Source organism: Electrona antarctica (genome assembly GCF_951216825.1).
Source record: "Electrona antarctica genome assembly, chromosome: 17".
NCBI classification, from domain to species: Eukaryota; Metazoa; Chordata; class Actinopteri; order Myctophiformes; family Myctophidae; genus Electrona; species Electrona antarctica.
In genome coordinates this window covers 40178671-40202935 of record NC_136798.1, presented here as the reverse complement: position 1 = coordinate 40202935, position 24265 = coordinate 40178671, and the positions used below count along the sequence as shown (strand labels likewise).

The window sequence follows — 24265 nt, the reverse complement described above, 5'->3', positions numbered from 1 at the left end:
CACAAACCCGCTTTTTTTTTTTTTTCTGGGTGAAAATGACTCGCTATATGAACCCAATATCCGGGAAAGCATCTTGATAGCAGATCTACAAGCTCACAGCGGCATCACTTTGTGCCGCTTCTGTGAGCTTGTAGATCAGCCTTTTCTCTTCTTTTAACCCATTTAGGCCTGACGCCGGAATGTATTTGTCTGAAAAATCTCATGTCAGGGGTTCTCAATATTTCACAGTCAAGGACCCCAAAAATTATATGTAATATGCCGCCGACCCCCCATCTGAAAATATGTTGTTCCAGGGACCGACCCCCAGAAGCAAAGATTTGAATTCAAAAACTGAAACTCTGAAAGAATATAATATTCAAAGATTTGAGGCACATTTTCACGATTTTTCAAAAATAGCAGACCTACAAGTTCATAGCGCGGCACTCGGTGCCGCGCTATGAGCTTGTAGATCTGCTATTTTTCAATAGCTACAGTATAACATAATCAACCAAAAGGGGTTCCCGGCCGCCCCAAAATGGGTTCAAATAATTTGTCTCTTTTTTTTAAAACACAAATCCTCTCTTCTGGGTATACTGATTTAGAGGGAGCCTGTAGAATGGGCCTGAGGTCTCAAAAGTTGCTGATATACAAGAAATCCGTCTCTCACACCCCAGTCTCTCCTTTTTATTACCCTATCTTGCAGCGTCTCTTCTATCATTGTTTTCCTTAGTCTCTCTCTCTCTCTCTCTCTCTCTCTCTCTCTCTCTCTCTCTCGGTGCATACCTAACACACAGCCAAGCATGCTTTATATGTTTCTGCACGTCTGCGCCTTACTGTGTTGTACACAGTACACGCCTTACTGTGTTGTACACAGTACACACACCTTACTGTGTTGTACACAGTACACACACCTTACTGTATAGTACACAGTACACACGCCTTACTGTGTTGTACACAGTACACACGCCTTACTGTGTTGTACACAGTACACACACCTTACTGTGTAGTACACAGTACACACGCCTTACTGTGTAGTACACAGTACACACGCCTTACTGTGTTGTACACAGTACACACGCCTTACTGTGTTGTACACAGTACACACGCCTTACTGTGTAGTACACAGTACACACGCCTTACTGTGTAGTACACAGTACACACGCCTTACTGTGTTGTACACAGTACACACGCCCTACTGTGTAGTACACAGTACACACGCCTTACTGTGTTGTACACAGTACACACGCCTTACTGTGTTGTACACAGTACACACGCCTTACTGTGTTGTACACAGTACACACGCCTTACTGTGTTGTACACAGTACACACGCCTTACTGTGTTGTACACAGTACACACGCCTTACTGTGTTGTACACAGTACACACGCCTTACTGTGTTGTACACAGTACACACGCCTTACTGTGTTGTACACAGTACACACGCCTTACTGTGTTGTACACAGAACACACGCCTTACTGTGTTGTACACAGTACACACGCCTTACTGTGTTGTACACAGTACACACGCCTTACTGTGTTGTACACAGTACACACGCCTTACTGTGTTGTACACAGTACACACGCCTTACTGTGTTGTACACAGTACACACGCCTTACTGTGTTGTACACAGTACACACATCTTACTGTGTAGTACACAGTACACACGCCTTACTGTGTTGTACACAGTACACACGCCTTACTGTGTTGTACACAGTACACACGCCTTACTGTGTTGTACACAGTACACACGCCTTACTGTGTTGTACACAGTACACACGCCTTACTGTGTTGTACACAGTACACACGCCTTACTGTGTTGTACACAGTACACACGCCTTACTGTGTTGTACACAGTACACACGCCTTACTGTGTAGTACACAGTACACACGCCTTACTGTGTAGTACACAGTACACACGCCTTACTGTGTAGTACACAGTACACACGCCTTACTGTGTAGTACACAGTACACACGCCTTACTGTGTAGTACACAGTACACACGCCTTACTGTGTAGTACACAGTACACACGCCTTACTGTGTAGTACACAGTACACACGCCTTACTGTGTAGTACACAGTACACACGCCTTACTGTGTAGTACACAGTACACACGCCTTACTGTGTAGTACACAGTACACACGCCTTACTGTGTAGTACACAGTACACACGCCTTACTGTGTAGTACACAGTACACACGCCTTACTGTGTAGTACACAGTACACACACCTTACTGTGTTGTACACAGTACACACACCTTACTGTGTAGTACACAGTACACACGCCTTACAGTACACACACCTTACTGTGTAGTACACAGTACACACGCCTTACTGTGTAGTACACAGTACACACACCTTACAGTACACACACCTTACTGTGTAGTACACAGTACACACGCCTTACTGTGTAGTACACAGTACACACACCTTACAGTACACACGCCTTACTGTGTAGTACACAGTACACACGCCTTACTGTGTAGTACACAGTACACACACCTTACTGTGTTGTACACAGTACACACACCTTACTGTGTAGTACACAGTACACACGCCTTACTGTGTAGTACACAGTACACACACCTTACAGTACACACACCTTACTGTGTAGTACACAGTACACACGCCTTACTGTGTAGTACACAGTACACACACCTTACTGTGTAGTACACAGTACACACGCCTTACTGTGTAGTACACAGTACACACGCCTTACTGTGTAGTACACAGTACACACACCTTACTGTGTAGTACACAGTACACACGCCTTACTGTGTAGTACACAGTACACACGCCTTACTGTGTAGTACACAGTACACACGCCTTACTGTGTAGTACACAGTACACACGCCTTACTGTGTAGTACACAGTACACACGCCTTACTGTGTAGTACACAGTACACACGCCTTACTGTGTAGTACACAGTACACACGCCTTACTGTGTAGTACACAGTACACACGCCTTACTGTGTAGTACACAGTACACACGCCTTACTGTGTAGTACACAGTACACACGCCTTACTGTGTAGTACACAGTACACACGCCTTACTGTGTAGTACACAGTACACACGCCTTACTGTGTAGTACACAGTACACACGCCTTACTGTGTAGTACACAGTACACACGCCTTACTGTGTAGTACACAGTACACACGCCTTACTGTGTAGTACACAGTACACACGCCTTACTGTGTAGTACACAGTACACACGCCTTACTGTGTAGTACACAGTACACACGCCTTACTGTGTAGTACACAGTACACACGCCTTACTGTGTAGTACACAGTACACACGCCTTACTGTGTAGTACACAGTACACACGCCTTACTGTGTAGTACACAGTACACACGCCTTACTGTGTAGTACACAGTACACACGCCTTACTGTGTAGTACACAGTACACACGCCTTACTGTGTAGTACACAGTACACACGCCTTACTGTGTAGTACACAGTACACACGCCTTACTGTGTAGTACACAGTACACACGCCTTACTGTGTAGTACACAGTACACACGCCTTACTGTGTAGTACACAGTACACACGCCTTACTGTGTAGTACACAGTACACACACCTTACTGTGTAGTACACAGTACACACACCTTACTGTGTAGTACACAGTACACACACCTTACTGTGTAGTACACAGTACACACACCTTACTGTGTAGTACACAGTACACACACCTTACTGTGTAGTACACAGTACACACACCTTACTGTGTAGTACACAGTACACACACCTTACTGTGTAGTACACAGTACACACACCTTACTGTGTAGTACACAGTACACACACCTTACTGTGTAGTACACAGTACACACACCTTACTGTGTAGTACACAGTACACACACCTTACTGTGTTGTACACAGTACACACACCTTACTGTGTTGTACACAGTACACACACCTTACTGTGTAGTACACACGCCAGGTCGGGACAAAATAAGCGTCAAGGACACGTCATTAGCCGGAGCTGTAATACTGATCTAGTGATATGAACTAAAATACAAAAATAAAAACACGCGTGCGTGCGTTAGGGCATTAAGCAACTAGTCGACTAGTAAATCCACTAGTCGACCTTGTTGGTACTAGTTGACAAGTTGATAAGAAAAAAAAGGGAAAAAAATCCCCCGGTTTTGTAGGCCTCAAGATCAGGTAGATTATAGTTATAGTCACATATAGTCAGTGCGTGTGTGCATACATGTCTGCAAATGAGCCCCCCAATGTAACCCCCCCCCCCCCCCCCCCCCTCTACATTAAATGTCTTCACTCCAGAAATAAAGTCTAAAGGAACCTTTGCACGAACAACCAAAAATGTATATGAATAATTCCCACGGCTGCAGTCTAGACTCAGTAACATCTAAATCTCACACACACACACACACACACACACACACACACACACACACACACACACACACACACACACACACACACACACACACACACACACACACACACACACACACACACACACACACACACACACACACACACACACACACACACACACACACACACACACACACACACACACACACACACACACACACGATTCATTTGATGAGCCGCAGCTGCGCCGCTTCCCCTGCCATGTGTTCAATCTGAAGTGGTTTACAGAATATGACTGAAATGTTTACAGAGGCCTCATTCACACCTACAAGACTGCTGTCTTGTCCGTGTCTTGTGTCTTGTCCGTGTTTAATGCCCCCAATGCATTTCCAATGGAAGTCACATGGTTTCACCAAACATTTTTGTTTGATGGCGGTGTTCTGCCCCCATTAACCCATTTTGGGGGCGGGAACCCCTTTTGGTGTTAGCATTATGTTATGCTTTAGCTATTGAAAAATAGCAGATCTACAAGCTCATAGGGCGCCACCGAGTGGCGCGCTACGAGCTCATTTGCCAAATTATTATTATTATTTTATTTTTTTGCAACTGAATGGCTGGAAAATGCACGAACAACCAACCATGTAAAGTTTCTTTTTCATTTGCTGCTTTCTTTCGTTTTAGCGATTTTTGACAGGGGGGAGGCGGGGGCATTCAAACCCAAAAAAAAAAAAAAAAGTTGTCCTTTAAGGAAAGGTGCCGGTCTGCTATTGCCATTGTCTCATCATGCTCGGTCCTGCAATGGTGAAGGGAAATATGCAAATGAGCATACAAACCCAATTCAAATCAATCAGCCACAGATCATTTAAACAAATGTCTTTAGTAGGCTGTGTGCAAAGTGGCTGAGGCCTCCATCAAGGGATAGGTCATTCCATAGAGCAGTGCAAAGTGGCTGAGGCCTCCATCCAGGGATAGGTCATTCCAAAGAGCAGTGCAAAGTGGCTGAGGCCTCCATCCAGGGATAGGTCATTCCATAGAGCAGTGCAAAGTGGCTGAGGCCTCCATCCAGGGATAGGTCATTCCATAGAGCAGTGCAAAGTGGCTGAGGCCTCCATCCAGGGATAGGTCATTCCAAAGAGCAGTGCAAAGTGGCTGAGGCCTCCATCCAGGGATAGGTCATTCCAAAGAGCAGTGCAAAGTGGCTGAGGCCTCCATCCAGGGATAGGTCATTCCATAGAGCAGTGCAAAGTGGCTGAGGCCTCCATCCAGGGATAGGTCATTCCATAGAGCAGTGCAAAGTGGCTGAGGCCTCCATCCAGGGATAGGTCATTCCATAGAGCAGTGCAAAGTGGCTGAGGCCTCCATCCAGGGATAGGTCATTCCAAAGAGCAGTGCAAAGTGGCTGAGGCCTCCATCCAGGGATAGGTCATTCCAAAGAGCAGTGCAAAGTGGCTGAGGCCTCCATCCAGGGATAGGTCATTCCAAAGAGCAGTGTAAAGTGGCTGAGGCCTCCATCCAGGGATAGGTCATTCCATAGAGCAGTGTAAAGTGGCTGAGGCCTCCATCCAGGGATAGGTCATTCCAAAGAGCAGTGCAAAGTGGCTGAGGCCTCCATCCAGGGATAGGTCATTCCATAGAGCAGTGCAAAGTGGCTGAGGCCTCCATCCAGGGATAGGTCATTCCATAGAGCAGTACAAAGTGCAGGCTGAGGCCTCCATCCAGGGATAGGTCATTCCATAGAGCAGTGCAAAGTGGCTGAGGCCTCCATCCAGGGATAGGTCATTCCATAGAGCAGTGTAAAGTGGCTGAGGCCTCCATCCAGGGATAGGTCATTCCAAAGAGCAGTGCAAAGTGGCTGAGGCCTCCATCCAGGGATAGGTCATTCCATAGAGCAGTGCAAAGTGGCTGAGGCCTCCATCCAGGGATAGGTCATTCCATAGAGCAGTACAAAGTGCAGGCTGAGGCCTCCATCCAGGGATAGGTCATTCCATAGAGCAGTGCAAAGTGGCTGAGGCCTCCATCCAGGGGTAGGTCATTCCAAAGAGCAGTGCAAAGTGGCTGAGGCCTCCATCCAGGGATAGGTCATTCCATAGAGCAGTGGTTTTCAACCAGTGGTCCGGGGACCGCCAGTGGTCCTTGAGGGGGTTCCAGGTGGACCTGAGCTCGATTCTACAAATGTCTTCTAAATCCTCATACATTTCTTGTAATGGTGGACCGTGGCTCAGATGCAGAATAAAAATAAATAATGGGCCTTGATATGAAAGTAAAGAAACCATTGCATGGATACACCTGGGACGTATCCTCAGTGATGTATCCCAAGGTCATCACCCGGGACAGATCCTCAGTGATGTATCCCAAGGTCATCACCCGGGACGTATCCTCAGTGATGTATCCCAAGGTCATCACCGGGGACGTATCCTCAGTGATGTATCCCAAGGTCATCACATGGGACGTATCCTCAGTGATGTATCCCAAGGTCATCACCCGGGACGTAGCCTCAGTGATGTATCCCATGGTCATCGGGGGTTTCGGGTCTCTCGAACATCATACCCCTCACTCAGGCGACCCAACCGGGGTGATCAAGTCCCGACTTACGTCCCAGTATAGCTACACTCGATCAGTCCCATTAGGGAAAGACCAAGGCCACACAATCCGTTGCTCCGGAACTACTCTGAGATGAAGGCTGAGTCTATATATATATTATATATATATACAAACAAATGTGGACGCACACACACACACACACACACACACACACACACACACACACACACACACACACACACACACACACACACACACACACACACACACACACACACACACACACACACACACACACACACACACACACACACACACACACACACACACACACACACACACACACACCTACTAGCAGCTACGGGAGGATAACATCAGAGACTGTGTGAACTGGCCAAACTAATACTCTCACGCCTACGCACACACGCATGCATGCACGGCTGTGCGCACGCACACGCACACACACACACACACACATAAACAAGCATCAATCTCCTCTTTGAACAGTGTCCAACTGAATGCAAAGCCTAAGTGTGTGTGACTGGAAAACGCTCTCTATGTCTGTCTGTCTCGCTCACGCACGCACGCACACACAAACACACACACAGAGCCAACACGCACACGTTTGCAGTATGCACAGTGACACACACACACACACACACGGTCGGGGCACAGAGCTAGCTTTGTTAACGTGAATGTCAACCATTACTCGTGCAGAGAGCTCAGGCCAATTTGACGCGCACGCACGCACGCACTCACGCACGCGTTTTATGAATAAGAACACTAACACTGCTTTCAACATCAACATAAAGACCTTAATGCTCACCACGCACACACACACACAAACACACACACACACACACACACACACGCACCAAGTATACTCACACACTGCGGATTTTAACAACATACAACAAGGTTGGATTGGTCCTCCCTGGCAGAGAGACAATTAAGACCTGCATTATAGAAATACTCCAGTCCAAAAGTATTGGCAAAGGTTAAAGTATACTCAATTATGCAGAAATGTCTCATATAAAGTTTTAAAATGTATTAAAACATTTGGGAAAATAGCCGATCTACACGCTCACAATTGTGAGCTTGTAGATTTCAAATGTCACTTCAGCTCTAAGTGGGTAATGTATGTTTTGCAATAATCTATAAAGTAAATAGTAACTAATCATCATTTGTATTTTGTGATGATCTTATTGGCTGATGTACAGTTGGGTGCCACCGATATTGTCCCTTATCATTTGACCCATTTAGGCCTGACCTCAAAATTTAAAAAAAATCCTTCTAAATCCTCCAGTTTTCTGAAATAAATATTTTCACGATTTAAAAAAAATAGCAGACCTACAAGCTCGTAGCGCGCCACTCGGTGGCGCGCTATGAGCTTGTAGATCTGCTATTTTTCAATAGCTAAATTGTAACAATGTTTAAAACACCAAAAGGGGTTCCCGCCCAAAATGGGTTAACTGTCCTTTTGCGCAGATCACGCAAACCTCAGCAAAAAGAAAAGGACAATATCGATGGCCTCCAACTGTCTGATGATGAGAGAGTCTCTCACTTCACACATTTTTGTTTTTGTTTTAAATTTAATATAAAGTAATATGTAATATTATATAATATGATTCCAAGTCTTGATTCCAACTAATAAGTCATTTTTTTACAAGGAGTAATAAGTAATATATTACTCTCCTATATAAGTAATATTGCCCGACACTTCTGGCCAATCACAGCGACGAATGAGGCGTCTACCTTTCTATGTCTATATGGGCCCACGCTTACAATAATGGCCACGGCAGGCCGAGAATCACTGCCATTTAAAGCAGCACACCTTGATGTAAACAAGACAGCTGAAGCAAATCAAATTAATTATGGCCGAGTTAGATTTAGGCGTGTCAATGTGCACTGACAGTACTGTTGACTGACACGCCCAAGTACAACAACACACACCCATTATGATTTTGATAAGCTGCAGCTGCACTGCTCATTAACCCATTTTGGGCGGGAACCCCTTTTTGGTGTTTAAAGCATTATGTTATGCTTTAGCTATTGAAGAATAGCAGATCTACAAGCTCGTAGCGCGGCACCGAGTGCCGCGCTACGAGCTTGTAGGTCTGCTATTTTTTTTTAATCGTGAAAATGTGGCGCAAATCTTTCAGAGCCAAAGTTTTTAACTCAAATCTTTGCTTCTGGGGCAGGTCCCTGGAACAACATATTTTCAGATGGGGGTCGGCATATTGCATATAATATTGGGGGTCCTTGACATGAAAATGTTTGAGAAGTCAGGATTTAGAAGACATTTGTAGAATCGTCCTCAGGTCGAAATGGATTAAACTGCCATGTATTTAATCTGAGGTTGTTTGTGTAACTGAGGCAGCTACTGATACACCTGCTGATGGTGTGTATGACATGGCAGTCTTTTTATGAACAGTGTACATTAATTCACAGATCTATTTTTGAGGGGCGCTAGCCCCTCCTATGCCCAACTCTGTGTGTATGATTTGATTTGCTGAGCAATGACATTTACCCCATATCGATGATTTGATTGGCTGAGCAATAATGTGTGTACCCCATAGTGATGATTTGATTGGCTGAGCAATGTGTGTACCCCATAGTGATGATTTGATTGGCTGAGCAATGTGTGTACCCCATAGTGATGATTTGATTGGCTGAGCAATGTGTGTACCCCATAGCGATGATTCGATTGGCTGAGCACGGAATGTGATGTATGATCATAAGAGAGCCTCTCACTTCATATGAGTGTGTTTTTTATGATCCTGTTAGTATAAAACTATTCTCTCTCTCTCTCTCTCTCTCTCTCTCTAACTAAATTCCTATGCCACCAAAACGTGGAACGCCCTACCAACAGCCATTAAGACATGTGAATCCCCGGACTCCTTCAAAACCGCTCTCAAAGGGCACCTACGGACGGCTGAAATTCCAAACTGGCCCCCGTAAATAAAGTCTGAGGCCCCCACCTCCCACCCACCCCTTTTTCCCCCATATTGTACCCTTTTTTACTGTCTTTATATGATGATTTCCTGTTTGTTTTTTAATAAAAGTGTACATTTGTACGTCTCTAAAATGTTCGGATGAATTGAAAATGGCGGACCCTGTTGTAAACAAGTGTAAAGCATTGGTGTCGTCCACAAGTAACCGTTTTTTGCATTGACACGTGCTTCCGTTTGAAATGTTATTATGCATACTGTGATGTAGACAGCACAATAAGTGCATTGTATGTAGTCATAGCACTTCATAGTATATATGTACAGCATAGTATAGCATATATGTATAGTTTATATGTATAGTGTCATTATATAGATATGTTCTAGTTATAGTTTATATGTATAGTGTCATTATATAGATATGTTCTAGTCACGTTCTTAGCTTACGCATGTTTCGCGATAAATGCATTTTACATATGTGATGTATTCCCATGCTTTTTGTTCTTGCTTAATGTAAGTCGCTCTGGATTAAGAGCGTCTGCTAAATGCCTAAATTGTAAATTGTAAATTGTGAAACAAAAGAATTCAATCAATAAATCAATCAGTCATACACACACGTGCGCGTCTGGAAAACAATTAACCTACACACTCTCAGAGTGTACGGAATGTAACCAAATGGACTTACATCCCCGTACACTCTCAAGAGGCACAAAAGGCTATATCTCGACATCTTTTAACACAAGTCACGCGTGCGCTGTCGCGTCGTCTTATTACTCACCGCCTTCTGCTGGGAGCTGAGGGCGTCCGGGTTGAGGAGCTGCTCGGCGCGCTCCGGGTCGCTGGAGACGTCGTCGTCCGACTCCTCCCAGGACGAGGAGAACCCGCAGGAGGAGGCCGAGGAGGACGAGAGCTTCCTCAGGGAGCGGGACGCCGCCGGCCCGGGGCTGGGGCTGCGGGAGAGTCCCTGGTCCGAGTTGTTGTGGCCCTCGGCGCACAGCGGCGCGACAGAGGCCTCCTGCTGCAGCCCGTGGTCGGTCACTATGACCGACGGGATGGGGGCGGGCGCTTCCTCCTGCCGCGTCCGGAGGAGTCCTAGTGTCTCGGGACCCGACCCGGACCCGCCTCTCGCCTCTCTTCCCAGCTCTGCTCCGCCGCCTCGCCGCGCAAACGCCTGCGGGCCGCCGCCGTTCGTTCCGTTCGCCGCTGCGTCCTCCTCCTCCTCCTCGGGCGCTTTCCTCTCTCCCTCTCTTCTTCTCTCGCCTTCCTTCCTCTCCCCCTCTCTTCCCTCGCCTTCTGTCCTCACTCCTCTCGTTTCCCCTCCCCCCTCCCCCTCCTCGTCGCCTCCTCCTCCTCCTCCTCTCCCGTTCAGGACGACGGAGGCCTCCTCCTCGCCCTCCCCGCTTCCTCCTCGGGGGCGGGGGAGGAACGCCAGGCTGTCTGGCGTCGGCGGTGGGGACGTCGTCGTGGTGGTGTCCAGGGCCTGGCAGGGTGCGTCGTCGTGCTGCAGGTCCATCTGTCGGCGCAGGGAGCGCGGGCTGCGCTGCATCTCGGTGTTGATCACCTGGGCCCGGATCCCGGAAATGTGTGCCTCGAACATGCCCACCTTCCCCCTGACCTGCCAAACAGGAAAAAGGGAAAAGCTTTCGTAAATGGCTGTGCGTTTTGGTGGATAATGGCACAACGGGGAGGAGTTTATAGACATGTGACATGATGGACCCAACAGTAGCCTCTCTTCGGTATAGTGTCTGATTCAATCATTTGCAGTTAGTTTGTTTAGTTCACACACACATGGCTTAATAGAAAGGTTCTCAGTTGATGGAATGAAGTGAAAGGCAGATCAGCCGAATACAGCAATGGCAATGATGAATAACTTGAGTATGGGGAAATGGAATTTCACATGTTGGAATTTATACATAAATACAGAGGATTTCAAAAAGGTGTCACAATTTGTAAATATATATTAAAAAAAATATCATTCAAAAATAATAATTAAACTAGGCAACTAGGCAACTAGTAAAATAGTAAAATAGTAAAAATCACTCAAAAAGTGAAAGCCCTATTGTCAAGAAGTATATAGCTTATTTTCGGACGCCCCAAATCGGGCACCGACGCTCGCAAACAATCACCTCGACATTCTGCAGCTCTCGGTGGATTTGCAGCAGCTGCGCTTGGCGTCTCCTCTCTCCTCCTCCTCCTCCTCCTCCCTGCTCCTCCCTCTCTCCTCCTAAGGGTCCGTCCTCCTCCTCCCGCCCGGGAGAGCTGAGGCGCCGGACGCGCTGGCCCACGTTGACCCCCAGGAGCTCCGGGTGGCGGCAGGGGGACAGAGCCCGCGGGCTGCTGCTGCTGCTGGGGGGGGGTCTGGGGGAGACGGCGGCGCGGCCGGGGGGGGCGTCGCTGGGTGGGAAGACGAAGGATCGGCCCAGGGTTCCGGGGCTGTAGCCGGGACTGGTCTGATGGTGGGCAGTGGTGGAGAAAAGTACTCACATATTTTTTACTTGATCAATACCTTTTTACTTTATCAATACTGAAATTTAAAATTCAAAATGCACTTGAGTACAAAAATATTATAAAAAAAATATATAAAAAATAAATGTATTTGTTTATGCAAATATTGCCTATATACCTTTATTTGTAGTTGTTTACGTCCCCACCAAAGAGGTCCAGGTGTTATTTTGTGCAAAAGCGCATTATTGGCCATTTCCCCTACCATGAGCCCTCAATGAATTGAATTGCATTGAATTGAATGGGGCATTGGGCTTTTGTGCTAATTCGCTTATTTCCATCGCTCAAAAATCTTTTTTTTTATCCTCTCTTCATAATGTAAATAGTATTCCCAGCGGCACTTTAATACTTATTTTGATGGAAATAAGCGAATTAGCACAAAAACCCAACCCCCATTGAGGGCTTATGGTAGGGGAAATAGCCAATAATGCACTTTTGCACAAAATAACACCTGGACGTAACGACTACAAATAAAGGTAAGAAAGCCTCCTAGTCTAAAATTCTCCTTTAATGAACTGGTTAATGAACACATAAAAACATAATTTTAACACTTTCTGAAAAAGATCTTGCTGGTGCTAAAGGATGTCTGCTGGCTATATGCTGTACTATATACACTTCATACACTCCTACACCAGCATGCCTATCAAAGCATGTAATAAAATAATAATGAATTGCATTTTATAGCGCTTTTCCAAGTGCTCAAAGCGCTTTACAATGGTTCATTCATTCATACATTGGGAGGTGAAGCGGCGAACAGTCGACGCCAGCGTCCTCACTTCCCACATTCACACACCGATGGTGGCGAGCTCACACCGACCGACTCATTGGAGGCAATGTAGGGTTCAGTGTCTTGCCCAAGGACACTTCGACATGTGGACAGGAGGAGGAGCCGGGATTCGAACCGCCGACCCAGGGATCATTGGACGACCAGCTCTACCTCCTGAGCCACAGCCGCCCATGTAGGGCCACAGACAGTGTTGTCTTCCTCGACTAAAACTAAGACGAAAAATGTTCGTCGACTACCTTTTTCCACTGAGGAAAACTAAATGGAAACTACATGAAAACTAAGCTATGATGACTAAAACTATAAGACTAAATATACTGACAATTTCGTCAACAAATAAAAACTAGACTCAAATGTTAGGAAGGGACTATAGTGGAGAAGAGATCCAGTATAAGTCATTTTACAATTAGTTGCATGCTGAAAATAGCAGATCTACAAGCTCACAACGCGTCGCAGCGTTTGTAGATCGGCTATTCACAGCAAGTGTAAAAACAGTCATTACGACGGCATCAAGGCACCGCCAAAATACATGTTAGTCGACTAAATCAACTGTAGATTTAGTCGACTAAAAATCTTATGATATTTAGTCGACTAAAACTAGACTAAAACATTCCAGGTGACTAAAATGTGACTAAAACTAAGTGAAAACTATTCAAGAGACTAATGACTAAAACTAAAATCAAAATCTGCTGCCAAAAACAACACTGGCCACAGACCAGACGAGCTTCGAGAGTCACAGTGCCGTGTTTCACAGTTCATGGATGGTTTTAAGCCATTTTGACCTGAGATCAGATTCTAAAAATGTCTTCTACATCCTGACAGTGTTCTGAAAAAGCTATGTTTCTATGTCAGTCGTTCTTCGATTTTTCAAAAATAGCAGACCTACAAGCTCGTAGCGCGCCACTCGGTGGCGCGCTACGAGCTTGTAGGTCTGCTATTTTTCAATAGCTAAAGCATAACATAATGCTAACACCAAAAGGGGTTCCCGCCCCAAAATGGGTTTAAGGTATGACATGATGAATGATGGATGAACTGAACAGGGAAAGAAGTATAGTAACAACAATCAGTACCAGACGAAGACGTAAATAACTAGGGCATAAACTAACATGGCAGAAACATGAAATACTTCATATAAAACACCAGTAATAAAGAATCATAAAGATCACGGAACAATCTTAACATTACATGTATAGGAATGCGCCACATAAATAACATTACAGGATCTTAACGCACGAGAAAATACAGTTTAAGAAACGGAAGAGACTTACTTATTATGAACGCATCGAGGTGGACACGGGACCACGTCTCTATACCTCTTCACCCTCCAAGAGTCATAAACCAAATGAGACCAAGATGTTTGCTCTGAGCATTACACCCGGGCCTATATAGTCCTACCACAGGAGGTGTGGTGAATTAGTAGCCCCGCCCACCACCAAATGTGGCAACCCGTTCCCACTCCACCCCACTCTCAGCTAAGGAGTGGGTGGGGTTTTCTACAGCCGCCCCCATCAAAATATAATGTTGATTATTAACAAAATAATCATTGTCCTTTAAGGACCACTTCACCACTTTTCAACCTATCTTCATATAATAGGTCCTCACTAATAATCTTGTGTCTCATAGGAGGGCTGTGGGCAGTTCAGAAACCGTCTTCCAGTGACATCATCGATGGGGAATACAAGCTAATACAAACTGCAGGCTTTCTAGTCCTGATAAGTTGCAATGCGAAAATGGAAGCCATCGTTCTCACGATAATGAAAATCTAAACATTTCTGTAAAAAAATCTTGTTTAAAAAATAATCTGCCTAATGATGATGTCACTGGAAGACGGTTTCTAAACTGCCCACAGCCCTCCTATGAGACACAGACTGAGTAGAAACAAATTGTGCCATTTTATCATGATTATTAGTGAGGACCTATTATATGAAGATAGGTTGAAAAGTGGTGAAGTGGTCCTTTAAACAATGTCAGGTTGGGGCTGGCTACAAGCGGGGGAAGGGCACGGCCTGTCTTCAGCCGCCACCCCATGAGGGGCACACGGCCCCCCCCCCCCGACAGGGTGGAAAGGTGGAAGGAGTCTGGCGGTTGGCCTGAGGGGTGGAGCCACTCGGGTGCCCGCAACTGTTTGTGAAGGGGGTTGGTGGGTGACCAGGAGGGTTGATGAGCCACCGTCGAGGCCCGGTATAGAGCCACCTCCGGCTGAAAGTCTGGGGGTGGGGGGGGACCAGAGGGGTGGGGAAATTCGGGGGGGACTGGATTCGGTGCTGCAGAGGAGGTGCAGCGGGGTTGCGCTTCGGGAAGGAACTTGTGCCGGATAGGACTCTGGCTCTGCAGGCACCACCACTTGGAGAGGGGGCGCAGGGGGGGGGATGCCTGGAGATGGGACTGCTTGCTGGATGGAGAGGTGATGGGGATAGCTGGGCTGCAAGGTGGGGAGTTCAACTGAGGGAGAGGTGATGGGGATAGCTGGGCTGCAAGGTGGGGAGTTCAACTGAGGGAGAGGTGATGGGGATAGCTGGGCTGCAAGGTGGGGAGTTCAACTGAGGGAGAGGTGATGGGGATAGCTGGGCTGCAAGGTGGGGAGTTCAACTGAGGGAGAGGTGATGGGGATAGCTGGGCTGCAAGGTGGGGAGTTCAACTGAGGGAGAGGTGATGGGGATAGCTGGGCTGCAAGGTGGGGAGTTCAACTGACGGAGAGGTGATGGGGATAGCTGGGCTGCAAGGTGGGGAGTTCAACTGAGGGAGAGGTGATGGGGATAGAGCGTCGCAGTCCTACCCCCTACCATGGACCAGGAAATGAATCCCAATGCATTTTTCCCATAGACATTTCATAAAGTATTTATTTAAAGACGGTTACGCCGCGGACAAAGCCAACTCGAGTCGTGACAACTCATGACAACACAAACAATATTTTGGACCAAACAAATAATTACAAAGAAGAAAAACAACAAAAAAGTGTTTAACCTGCCGTTTTTTTCTTCTTTCTAATTATTTGTTCGGCCCAAAAAATGGTGTTTGTTGTCATGATTTGTCACGACTCGAGTTGGCTTTGTCCGCGGCGTAAACGTCTTTAATTAAATACTTTCTGAAACGTCTATGAGGAAAATGAACGGAGAATCATTTCCTGGGCCCTGGTAGGGGGCGGGACTGCGACGCTCTATAGCTGGGCTGCAGGTGAGGAGTTCAACTGCTGGGGGGCATAGTACTGGGAAGGGGAAGGAGGCGGGCTGCTTATTTTTTTTATCACCAGGCTGCAGCCTGTACTACTGTAGCCTATATTTCCGTTCGCTCGCGCTGATGAAACACCAAGGGATTATAATGCATTCAACACAAGCTGTAAAGCTAAACCCAGGTAATGTTGGCCTAACGCGTCACTCTGTCTAAGTGTAAATAAAGTTAAAAAAAAGATTAGCCTGATGATGAGTGATGACCGTGTTTGAAACAGCCTCGGATCAAGACGGTCGACTCATCAGGCTAATCTTTTTCTTATCATCCTGGCGGTTCACAGAGAGTCATAATGATTGAAATACTGTGACACTTCAATACCGCCTGGTCTGTGACCTATACAGCACATGCTCTCATAGGCATGGCTGGTGTGTAGGGGTGTAGAGCAGACTTATAACCAGCAGAGTCCTTTACTACCAGCAAGATCCTTCTCGTGGCCCGGGTGTAATCCTCAGAGCAAACATCTTGGTCTCATTTGGTTTATGACTCTTGGAGGGTGAAGAGGTAGAGACGACGTGGTCCCGTGTCCACCTCGATGCGTTCATAATAAGTAAGTCTCTTCCGTTTGTTAAACTGTATTTTCTCTTGCGTTAAGATCCTGTAATGTTATTTATGTGACGCATTCCTGTAATGTTAAAGGAGCATTCAGTGATTTGGAAAACCATCCAGTCCGCCCCGGTAACAAAATGTGCACATGCACGCTCTACAGTGGGGGGGGAAGTGCAACAGGCCAACAGCATGTGCACCAAGGCCCGCCCCCACTCGATCATGATTGGAGGAAGGCCCCTCTCATCCTGATTGGATGAAGGCTTTGCCACCCGCCACCAAAACTGAAACTAGGGTTTTTGACCCCAGGGGCTCACTGGGGACAGGGAGGAACTCCTAATATGGTCAGCACACTCTATAGTAGGGAGGATTATCCAGAAAAAAAGAAAAAACAAGTGATTTTTGAATTAAGTAAAATCACTGAATATACCTTTAAGATTGTTCCGTGATCTCTATGATTATTTATCACTGGCGTTTATATGAAGTATTTGATGTTTTTGCCATGTTAGTTCGTGCCCTATAGTTATGCATGTCTTCCCACCCCTCCTTAGCTGAGAGCAGAGTCCTGCACCGGGTCGGATACACGCGGATACCCCGTGGGTACCCGGGTTTGACGGGTGGGAACGGGCGGAAAATATACTTTTATAAGTTAACGGGTGCTGGTACGGGCGGGACGCAACGAAACACGGGTGCGTGACCTATTTTTTACCCATTTTGGGCGGGAACCCCTTTTGGTGTTAGCATTATGTTGTGCTTTAGCTATTGAAAAATAGCAGACCTACAAGCTCATAGCGCGCCACCAAGTGGCGCGCTACGAGCTTGTAGGTCTGCTATTTTTGAAAAATCCAAGAACCACTGACATAGAAACGTAGCTTTTTCAGAAAACTGTCAGGATGTAGAAGACATTTTTAGAATCTGATCTCAGGTCAAAATGGGTAAAATCAGCGGACCCGCACTGCACGATGTTATAAACAGCAGCTGAGCTGGAGACAAGTTAAATCCGTCACATGCCCAAGGAATCATCTGCTGAGCTTCCCTGCGCCACTTCCTTGTTACATAGCAGTGACATCACGGCCGAATCCTTGCTTCCTTATCGTTGCAATCAGAACTGCAGCATCACTCCCAATCTTCCGCCGTAGTCTGAAGACCCACCTTTTCAGACTCCATCATGGCCCATAGCACTTACCCTACCCCCTTAGACAGCACTTTTTAGACTTAGATAGCATTTGAAACAGACTTATAGCATGTCATGTAGACAGCACCATTATTGCATTGTATGTAGTCATAGCACATCATAGTACATAATGTATAGCATAGTATAGTATATATGTATAGTTAATATGTATAGTGTCATTATATAGATATGTTCTAGTTACGTTCTTAGCTTACGCATGTTTCTTGATAAATGCATTTTATATATGTGATGTATTCCCATACTTTTGTTCTTGCCTAATGTAAGTCGCTCTGGATTAAGAGCGTCTGCTAAATGCCTAAATTGTAAATTGTAAATTGTAGCATTTCACACGTGGAGTTTAGTTTTGTATCACCAGGCTGCAGCCTGTACTGTAGCCTATATTTCCGTTCGCTCGCGCTGATGAAACACCAAGGGATTATAATGCATTCAACACAAGCTGTAAAGCTAAACCCAGGTAATGTTGGCCTAACGCGTCACTCTGTCTAAGTGTAAATAAAGTTAAAAAAAGATTAGCCTGATGAGTGTTTGAAACAGCCTTGGATCAAGACGGTCGACTCATCAGGCTAATCTTTTTTTTATCATCCTCTCCTTGTTGATATATTATGCCAATATGCTATTTAGATCGAAATCATGATATAACTTTATGTTGTGATAATAAGCAGCAGTAGCCTCAGTCAACTACATGTATTCTGTTCTGTGTGCTACGCACTGTCGCCGCCGCCCACCACCACCACACCACATGCGGTGTTGGATGAAATAAAGTCAATGATTGGTGCCTGTGATTCGAACGGGTAACGGGGCGGGTAACAGGGTTTTTTTATTTTTTTTGGCTTTCGCCTTTATTTTATATTTTTTATGGAGGGACAGACAGTAGGCTGACAGGAAATGGGGATAGAGATGGGGGGGTGTGACATGCAGTAAAAGGCCGTCGGGATCGGGAGTCGAACCCGCAGCACACTGCCAGACTGGATTACCAGCCAAGGTGCCTGGACCGCTGAGCCACGGCCCAGAACGGGTACATTTTTTTGACGGGCGGGGTGGATCTGGTTTCGAGTTTTATATAAATCACGGGTAACGGGCGGGTTGCGGAACTGATGATTGACGGGCCGGGCGGGTGCGGGTTTCGAAAATTGGACCCGTGCAGGACTCTGGCTGAGAGTGGTGGTTTTCTACACTTTCTGTCCAATAAGGGCCTTTCTCGGCTTCAAAGCTGTGTTCAGACACAAGTCAGGTGTCAGACACAAGGCAAGTGTCTTGAATGCAGCCTTACTGGGCATATGTCGACCCCGCCCGCCCGCTCACCTCCGCCCCACCCCCTCCATCTTGGATCCTAAACACAAATGGTATTTTTAAAGGTTTCATGACGTACTTTTTCATTTTTCGTTCTTTCTTTTAGGTTTTATGACCTAATTTACACCAACACAACCTAAACTTTGCATTTTCTGTGGTCTGGGGTTTTCTCTGTGTGTTCTGAAGTCTTTTGAGCTGCAATGAAAACAGGCAAAATGTCATCAACAGTGACATCTGCTGGCAAACTCCTATGTCATATATGGGGATTTGTGGACTGTTACCTCACAGTCCACAGGCCAATCAGAGCACTTGTTTGAGCCCGAAAACCCCCCAGACCACAGAAAATCTACTGAATGTTAAAAGTTCAGGTTTTTTGGGCGCAATTGAGCTCAGAAAACCTAAAAGAAAATTACACCTACCTTCATTCCTATAAATAAGTGTTTTTGTTTTTCCCTGCCTTTTACTGATCTTGTGTTATCTCGATTCCCATTTAGGCCTGACATTTTCACGATTTTTCAAAAATAGCAGACCTTCAAGCTCGTAGCGCGCCACTCGGTGGCGCGCTACGAGCTCGTAGATCTGCTATTTTTCAATAGCTAAAGTATAACATAAGGCTTAGTTAAAACACCAAAAGGGGGTTCCCGTCCAGAATGGGTTAATGTTTGGGTATTTCTTGTTTATTACGTTCATTATGATAGATCATGTTAATACTCATTTGTTTTTCTATTTTTCTATTGTGAATTTTCTTGTTGTTATTCCTGTGCAGCACTTTGTGGCTCGTGCCTAGAAAGGTGCTATATAAATAAAGTTATTATTATTATTGCGAACGCAGTGATTGTGAACGCAGTGAGCATTTACTATGAGACCCAGCAGATCATGTCTGTAAGGAAAAACTTTAAAAGGAAAAACTTTAAAAGGAAAAACTTAAAAAAAACTTAACTTAAAAAAAAACTTAACTTAAAAAAAAACTTAACTTAAAAAAAAAAAAGGAAAAACTTTAAAAGGAAAAACTTAAAAAAAAACTTAACTTAAAAAAAACTTAACTTAAAAAAAATCTTGAAAAACACAAAAAAAAGAGAACTTAAAAAAGACCTTAAAAAATGACGTAATTTATTCTAATTGTTGTTTTTGCAATTTACGAGCTGCGTTCGCTTCCCGCGTTCGCGCGTCTCACTTGTTATTATTACCTTGGGGCTGGTGGTGGGGCTGTACAGACCGCCTCCCAGGAGCTGGCAGTAGGTGCTCCTGTCTGGGACCGCCAGGACGGGTCGACCCCCCGAACTGGCTCTAGCTCTGTGTGTTGTGGTGCTGGTGCTGGACGATGTGGGCTGGGTCTGACATGGATTACCGCTGAGGGGACAAGAGGATGGACGATTTATATTAAAGACGGGAGTGCCACAATTTTTCCAGTTTTCCCATGTGTCTATGAGGTGACAGTATGAAGTACACCCTGGAGTCGTTTTTATGTGCAATGGTGTATTAACCCATTTTGACCTGAGATCAGATTCTAAAAATGTCTTCTACATCTTGACAGTTTTCTGAAAAAGCTATGTTTCTGTGTCAGTCGTTCTTCGATTTTTCGAAAATAGCAGACCTACAAGCTCATAGCGCGCCACTCGGTGGCGCGCTATGAGCTTGTAGATCTGCTATTTTTCAATAGCAAAAGCATAACATAATGCTAACACCAAAAGGGGTTCCCGCCCAAAATGGGTTAAAGACTACAGTGTCTAGATTAGTTTAGTTTATTTCATCTTCATAACCATATCCATGAGACATCACATGACTGGGAGTCGACTCAACTTCTTAAACCTTGCTCGGAGTGAGTGAGTGAGTGAGTGAGTGAGTGAGTGAGTGACTGACTGACTGACTGACTTTTAACATTATGTTACACTTTAGCTATTGAAAAATAGCAGATCTACAAGCTCATAGTGTGGCGGTGCCGCACTATGAGCTTGTAGATCTGCTATTTTTGAAAGATCGTGAAAATGTAGCGCAAATCTTCTTTAACTCAAATCTTTGCTTCTGGGGGGGGTCCCTGTAACAACATATTTACAGATGGGGGTCCGCAGCCAGATACAGATACTTCTGGGGGTCCTTGACATGAAAAAGGTTGAGCACCACCGACATAGAAACATAGGATTTTCAGAAAACTGTCATGATTTAGAAGACTTTTTTTTTTTAGAATCGTCCTCAGGTCAAAATGGGTTATAATAATGTTGAAAGGCACCTGCTCATGACTCCCAGGCCATTGAGGTTTAGGGCTGCCATCCCCACGGCCAGGCCAGGGGCTTCAGAGGCTGGGTACACATCTGTCAATCCCCCCTCTAGAGTTGCATGGATGGCTGGAGAAAGACTCTCAGAGGATCCACTGCGTGAGAGAGGCACATGTACAGCAGCTCTCTCCTCTCCACTGCTGGGGAAACGGACTCCTTCTTCTGAAAAGAGAAAAAAAATAAAATACAGTAAGAAGGAAATCATCGTCAATGTACTGACACTGTACATGAGTTTCAGTTGGCTCCCAAATGTGGTTGTGCTTGTTTCCGTTTAGTTTTTAATGTTTAAAAATGTTTCATTTGTTTGTATTAATAATTATTATTAGTAGCCCAGTAGTTATTATTAGTTGGTACTAGGGCATTAAGCAACTATCGATAATTTTCTTTTTAAAAAATAGTTTATTTTTTTATTTTCTATTTTCACCCCCGATTAATCAAGTAGATTCTAGTTATAATCACCAATGTACACAGTTTTTAAATGTACAAATATTTATTTCCATTTTTTCTTTTACATAATAGGTAGTTAAACAACTAGTCGACTAGTAAACTAGGCAACTAGTCAACTAGTAAAAATGACTAGAAGTGAATGCCCTAGTTGGTACTCCACAAATGGATATTTAAAATTAAATTAAATTTAAAATTAAAAATGACTAGAAGTGAATGCCCTAGTTGGTACTCCACAAATGGATATTTGCTTAATTGCTTTTGGCTTATTTGTGGTTCTTTGGATTTTGTTGTATAGGGAAGAAAAAAAAGAATGTTCATTGTGCAAATTGTATAACATTTAATAAAAACATACCGGTATTTTTAAAAAAAAGTCAGGAGATTATTGAGATACACTGGTGACTCACTCACTCACTCACTCACTCACTCACTCACTACCTCACTCACTACCTCACTACCTCACTACCTCACTCACTCACTCACTACCTCCCTCCCTCCCTCCCTCCCTCCCTCCCTCCCTCCCTCACTCACTCACTACCTCACTCACTACCTCACTCACTCACTACCTCCCTCCCTCACTCACTCACTCACTACCTCCCTCCCTCCCTCCCTCCCTCCCTCATTCACTCACTCACTCACTCACTACCTCACTCACTACCTCACTCACTCACTACCTCCCTCCCTCACTCACTCACTCACTCACTCACTCACTCACTCACTCACTCACTCAGAGAGATTTGGGAATTATAGATCGATTATTTTATGCTGTTTGTTATTTCAGCTAACCAAAAAACATCCACACATACAGGTAGTTTTAGGTTTTTGTTTAGTTTTAGTTCATTATATTAAGGATTAAGGAACGGGAACCTCTTTTGGGGTATTTGTTGCTATAGCAACATACATTTTTGAGGGGCGCTAGCCCCTCCTATATACAGCTTTTGTCCCCACAAAATGTCTGCAACACAAACATTAAATGCCATTGACAATGAAGGGAAAATGTACGTCATCTTGTCCCCACACGTCTCATACTTGCCATCGACAATGAAAGGAGAAATTAGGTCAAAATGTCCGCCAAATATGACGTAAACATGTGGCAGCCGCAACGGGCATTCTGATTGGCCCCTTATGAGATGACGCATGGTGACGTACGATGATAAGAGAGCCTCTCACTTCACACGGGTGTGATTTTGGAATAAATATTTGATGTTTTTCAGAAATCTTAGGTCAGGCTTTAGAAGGCCTCAGTCCTAAATGGGTTAACCCAATTTGGGCGGGAACCCCTTTTGGTGTTTCAAGCATTATGTTATACTTAAGCTATTGAAAAATAGCAGATCTACAAGCTCATAGCGCGGCACCGAGTGGCGCGCTACGAGCTTGTAGGTCTGCTATTTTTTGAAAAATCGTCAAAATGTAGTGCAAATCTTTGAATATATATTCTTTCAGAGCCAACGTTTTTTAACTCAAATCATTGCTTTTGGGGTGGGGGTCCCTGGAACAACGTATTTTCAGATGGGGTCAGCGGCCAATTACATATATTTTTTGGGAGACCTTGACATGAAATAGTTTGAGAACCACTGACATATAGAAACAAGGGTTTTTCAGAAAACTGTCAGGATTCAGAAGATATTTTGTAGAATCGTTCCCAGGTCTAAATGGGTTCAACTTGATCCACAAACGTATAGTAGTATGCTGAATTGATACATCTTTTTTTTTTTTTTTTTAATTTTTAACAGCGTCACCAAGTTGGGAACACTCTATGGTGGGAATGCGTTTACACTGTTGGAGAATGAATCAGCGCCTGTTGTGACAGCCCAAACACAGCAGATGTTATGGTTAACAAGGAAACACAACGTTAAGAATGTGCTCTCAACGGCCTCAATGATCTTGTTTACAGTCAATGTAGAACTATACTCCTCCGTTACAAGTACAAAAGTCCTGTATTCAAAACAAGTAAAAAAAAAGTACAAAAGTATCGGCATCAAAATGTACTCAACCCATTTTGGGCGGGAACCCATTTTGGTGTTTTAAGCATTATGTTATGCTTTAGCTGTTGAAAAATAGCAGATCTACAAGCTCATAGCGCGGCACCAAGTGCCGCGCTATGAGCTTGTAGGTCTGCTATTTTTGAAAAACCCGTGAAAATGTGGCGCAAATCTTTGAATATATATTCTTTCAGAGTGAAGGTTTGTAACTCAAAT

The 24265-nt window shown here is 44.9% G+C and overlaps 1 protein-coding gene across 1 annotated transcript in view; it reads right to left on the bottom strand.

Moving 5' to 3' along the window:
- LOC306941120 (uncharacterized protein) overlaps positions 1-21660 on the bottom strand; it is a gene marked incomplete at its 3' end in the record, with an annotated part of 43380 nt that extends 21720 nt beyond the window's left edge. The window contains exons 1-5 of the mRNA XM_079526434.1: positions 21578-21660; positions 20538-20700; positions 11935-12258; positions 11150-11423; positions 10587-11035 (exon numbers count right to left, since the gene is read on the bottom strand). Coding sequence (XP_079382560.1) covers positions 10587-11035; positions 11150-11423; positions 11935-12258; positions 20538-20700; positions 21578-21618 — 1251 coding nt within the window. The 5' untranslated portion in view covers positions 21619-21660. The remainder of the gene's footprint in view (positions 1-10586; positions 11036-11149; positions 11424-11934; positions 12259-20537; positions 20701-21577) is intronic.
- Positions 21661-24265: the final 2605 nt, after the last annotated feature.